The sequence below is a fragment of the Castanea sativa genome, chromosome 9, assembly GCF_040712315.1.
Source record: "Castanea sativa cultivar Marrone di Chiusa Pesio chromosome 9, ASM4071231v1".
Taxonomy (NCBI): Eukaryota; Viridiplantae; Streptophyta; class Magnoliopsida; order Fagales; family Fagaceae; genus Castanea; species Castanea sativa.
Genome location: NC_134021.1, coordinates 18,629,482 through 18,633,737, shown reverse-complemented (window position 1 = coordinate 18,633,737; position 4,256 = coordinate 18,629,482). Strand labels below are relative to the sequence as shown.

General features: G+C 31.9%; 1 protein-coding gene across 1 annotated transcript; it reads left to right on the top strand.

Annotated features, from left to right (window-relative positions):
* The first annotated feature begins 1,188 nt into the window (after positions 1 to 1,188).
* LOC142608868 (serine/threonine-protein phosphatase 7 long form homolog) lies at positions 1,189 to 2,450 on the top strand. Its single transcript, XM_075780528.1, has 2 exons — positions 1,189 to 1,712; positions 2,354 to 2,450. Exons 1-2 carry the CDS (start codon positions 1,189 to 1,191, stop codon positions 2,448 to 2,450), a joined length of 621 nt encoding a protein of 206 aa, XP_075636643.1.
* Positions 2,451 to 4,256: the final 1,806 nt, after the last annotated feature.

Here is a 4,256-nt window from a genome sequence, read left to right as displayed (position 1 = left end):
AAAATTACACTCCAGTTTAGAATTTAATTGAATTTTCTCTTAGTTTTGACTATTAATTTTATATATATATATATATATATATATATATATATATATATATATATATATATATATATATATATAACTTATAAAGTTGAATTGTTTTTAGTTATACCAATAAAAAGCTCATAAATATAAAATCATTCAAAAATTATATTTTTTATGGTTTAATTATATTGGACTCATCGTTTTTTACATTAAATTAACTCATTTGGCACAAAAATTAAAAATCTTCGATTATATGGGACACATGACACAAAATTAAACTCTAATTAAAATCCAATTTTTACATTGAATTAACTCACTTGGCACAAAAATTTAAAAACTTAGATTAAATGGGACACATGACGTAAAATTAGACTCTAATTTAATTCCAATTTAAAATCTAATTGGATTTTCTCTCAACTTTACCTATTATTATATATATAGATTGTGAAAAGGCATATTCACTTACACTATACTTTATATTATGTGTGTATGAATTTAAGAATACGATAATTAGGGTTGATCCCATTCCAATTATGAGTATGAGTATGATTAGGATTAATTTCTTATGTTCTATTTAATTTAGGGTTGACCAAGATCTTAATAGTACTTTATTGTCAATTCATTAATGTCATAGAGATTATCTTAGTCTAAAAAAAATTGTTAATTTAGTTTGATTTATAGACAATTTCCTACTAATATAGAGGTAATGGTTGTTGCACAGTTTAACTCATTGTAGCATTTAATGTGGGGTATATTTGAAATGGAGTCTGGGTCATTCGATCCTTCTCTGCTAATCCAACAACAATATCACATTTCTAATGATGTAATGGAAGGCAATATACGTTGCGAGATCAAAATTTATTAATGTCCTAATAATATCTACAATTATTCAATTTACATGAAAAAAAAATTTCAACATTAGCAACATAACATTGTACATTTTTTTTTAAATGTCAGTTTTCCACTTTACGAGTGCGACCCTAACCGCTTGCACCCCCTCCCCCCCGGCAGTTAGATGAGTGTATCGCCCCATATTTACATCAATGTAAACTATACCGTGTCACCCGCCTACCTCATATAGATCTTGACTAGGGTCTTATTACTTTTTTGGTGGAGCAGTGGTGATTTGAAACCCATACATTTCACCTACCTACTTGTGAAATGTCGACCACTTTACAAGATATATCAATCGTTACAAGATTGCCTATTGATGGCAATGCAGTGTGTGAGCCCACTAATTTGGATTGGGAAACAGTTTGTCAGAATTTACTTGAGGTTACACCACCTTCAACAGCATTGAAAGATGGTGGCCTTAGAATAACATGGGTAAGGAATACATTCTTAAACCTACCAGAGAGTGCCAATGCTGTAACAATCCAACAGTATGCTAGGGCATACATGTTCCAGGTTTTAGCTTTACTATTTAGAAATAAGAGCCAAAGTAGATTGCATTGTTGCTTTCTCCAGCTCTTAGCGGACTTTGGTGTAATTGGGGAATATAGCTGGGGTAGTGCCACACTTGCTTTCCTTTATAAAGAGCTGTGTATTGTTGCTATTAGAAAAAGCACGGAGGTTACGGGCCCTGTTTTCATATTACAATTATGGGCTTGGAAGTATCTTCCATATCTGACCCCAATTCCAATAAATTTAACGAATTTAAACAGTGACGACCCATACGGTTGCAAGTATAATATTTACTTTCTATTTCTATACAACTTTGTATACTGTAATGTTTATCTTTGATACTTCCAAACCCTAAAATCAGTGGCAATCATTAGTTGTGTCTAGGTGGGCGACTAAGAGAACTTTTACTCACACACCAACACATGTTCTACGTGCATACCGTTCTAATCACGACACACGTCATAATCAACATGTATTATATGTTGTCACAATGCATCAATGGTTAATTTGCTAGTTATATTATTATCTTGATCGATTATAACATAGTTATTGTAATTGGAATTGCAGGTTGTTTGGATACCGTATGGTAATTATTTGCATCTATGTTGTCTTGTAGAAAAACATATATGGATTATAACAGCGTCATTGCTCTGCTTTCAAATTGTGGAGTATTACCATCCAAAAAGAGTCATGCGACAGTTTGAGTTATTGCAAAGATGTCCAAATTGTGGAGTATTACCAACTTGTTCTTTCAAATAATACAAACTAACAATATGGTCCAACTCCTAAAAAAAAATACAGTCCAACCAATCCACTGAAGTAGATAAAAATACTTATGTTGGGTCATTTAGTTTGATCAATAATGGAGCTAGCCACTGTTTGAGTGGGGCATGTTCTTTTACTATGGCCTTCTTCCTTACAGGTACTGCACAATGGCCTTGGTAGATGCTCTGTCCCTAAATCCATTTCATTTTGAAACCGAGTTGATCTTGGTCGACCTTTTGTACGGTGCAGATTGACATTAGGATACAAGACCGGGAAATCAGGCTCATTCCAATGTACTCTGTCTAGAACCAAGTGAAATCTAGGTGCATAACAAGCAACTTGTTCTTCCAAATGGTAGCAGCGGTCGATATATCGCATTGCAGAAATGTTTTGATATGTACACACGGCAATAACATGTGAGCACATAATCTTATAAACCTGCCATTTTTTGACAATTGCAAGTTCTCTGCCTCATATTTACCTTATGACGATGATTACCCCAATATGCAAAGTTAGAGTTTATTGGTGTTCTAACTTCAAACAAATAATCTTCATGACTGAACATAGTAATTGAATGCTTTGGTGCCTTTTTTTTCTCCATTTATTGAATTTGTTCTTTGCATAAGCTGTAATAAGTTCACTGGTTGTAACCTCTGCGCGTGCCTTAGTATACCGATTAGCAAAGTAATCTACACAACAGTAGTATGTTAGTTCAACTAACGCAATTATGGTCATACTGAGCTTCAAACTCAAAACAAGTAGTCTCTGATGCGATGTGCTCAGTTGGGTTATCATAGTTAGCATCGCTGGTATTTATTGGTTGATAAGGAACATGTTGGTCCTCAGTTGCAACATGGGTATATAGAGCATGATAGTCAGCACCACCAATGTTGATTGGGGAATGAGTCGCATCTTCAGAATAATGACCAATATGAGTGGCATATGGATTATGAAAGTGCTTGCCATGTGAATAATTAAACGATGCAATCGGTCTTTCGTTGCCATATTGAATGAGAAAAACATCTCGGTGACTTCTTATGGGCTTTACAGCCACGTACAACTTTGAACCTACAAATCTATATTGGTAGCCTAACATATCAAATATTGCATTGACACCATTATCATCTTCTACCAAAACTTGTTGGTAAATCACAGGATGTGGATGACATTGAAAATGAAATCTATACAAAATAGTAAGTTTTGAATTTACTTTGTTTATATGATGCGTGGATGCTACTCCATCGTATAGATCTTCAAATGTAACACTCTGCCTTAATAGAAGCATAGAAGGAGGTGACCCTTCATAATAAACCCCATTTTTGCCATGTTTAATTATTTCATCGGAATGGATGAGAAAAAACAACTTTTCTTCCATTCACATTAAAAAATAATAATAGTATTAATATATTAACACTACACAACCATTAAAATGCAATAGAAGGTAATCCATTAAAAATATTCAATATTTAAACAGCTAGAGCTGAGAGAATTCTATTAAAAAGGATTGTAGTTAAAATTATTTTTTGTTTCCCTTTTCTTAAGTAACTTAGCATTACATCAACATTTAGAAAGATCTGTTATGGTTACGTTAATTATTTTATGTAGTTCTTCATTTTGTTTCTTCTAAAACAAGACATATCATATAATTTTCTCATGCATCTATACGATAATAGACAAATATTTCTAATATCATACAATTTTCTTTATTATTATTATATCTAAAACTTAGATTTTAAGGTTTATGAGCATATACTAACATTTTTTTTTTGGGTTTTCTTATAGCATACGTGTATATTATAGGCTAACAAAGTAAGTATTTCTTTAAGGAAAATTTATGTCAATTTTGAATTATATTTTTGCTATATGAAATTTTAGGCAAGAATTTATGGACAAATAATTTAAAACATATCATACAAATCAGTTCATGTTGCAAAACACATAATACAAAAACAAGATTTTCATGAACAAATAATTTAACAATAAAACGTATAAACATGAATATTATAAAAAGAAAAGTAACTACTTAAGAGATGTAACTCACCTTGTAAGAGATAAAGAAC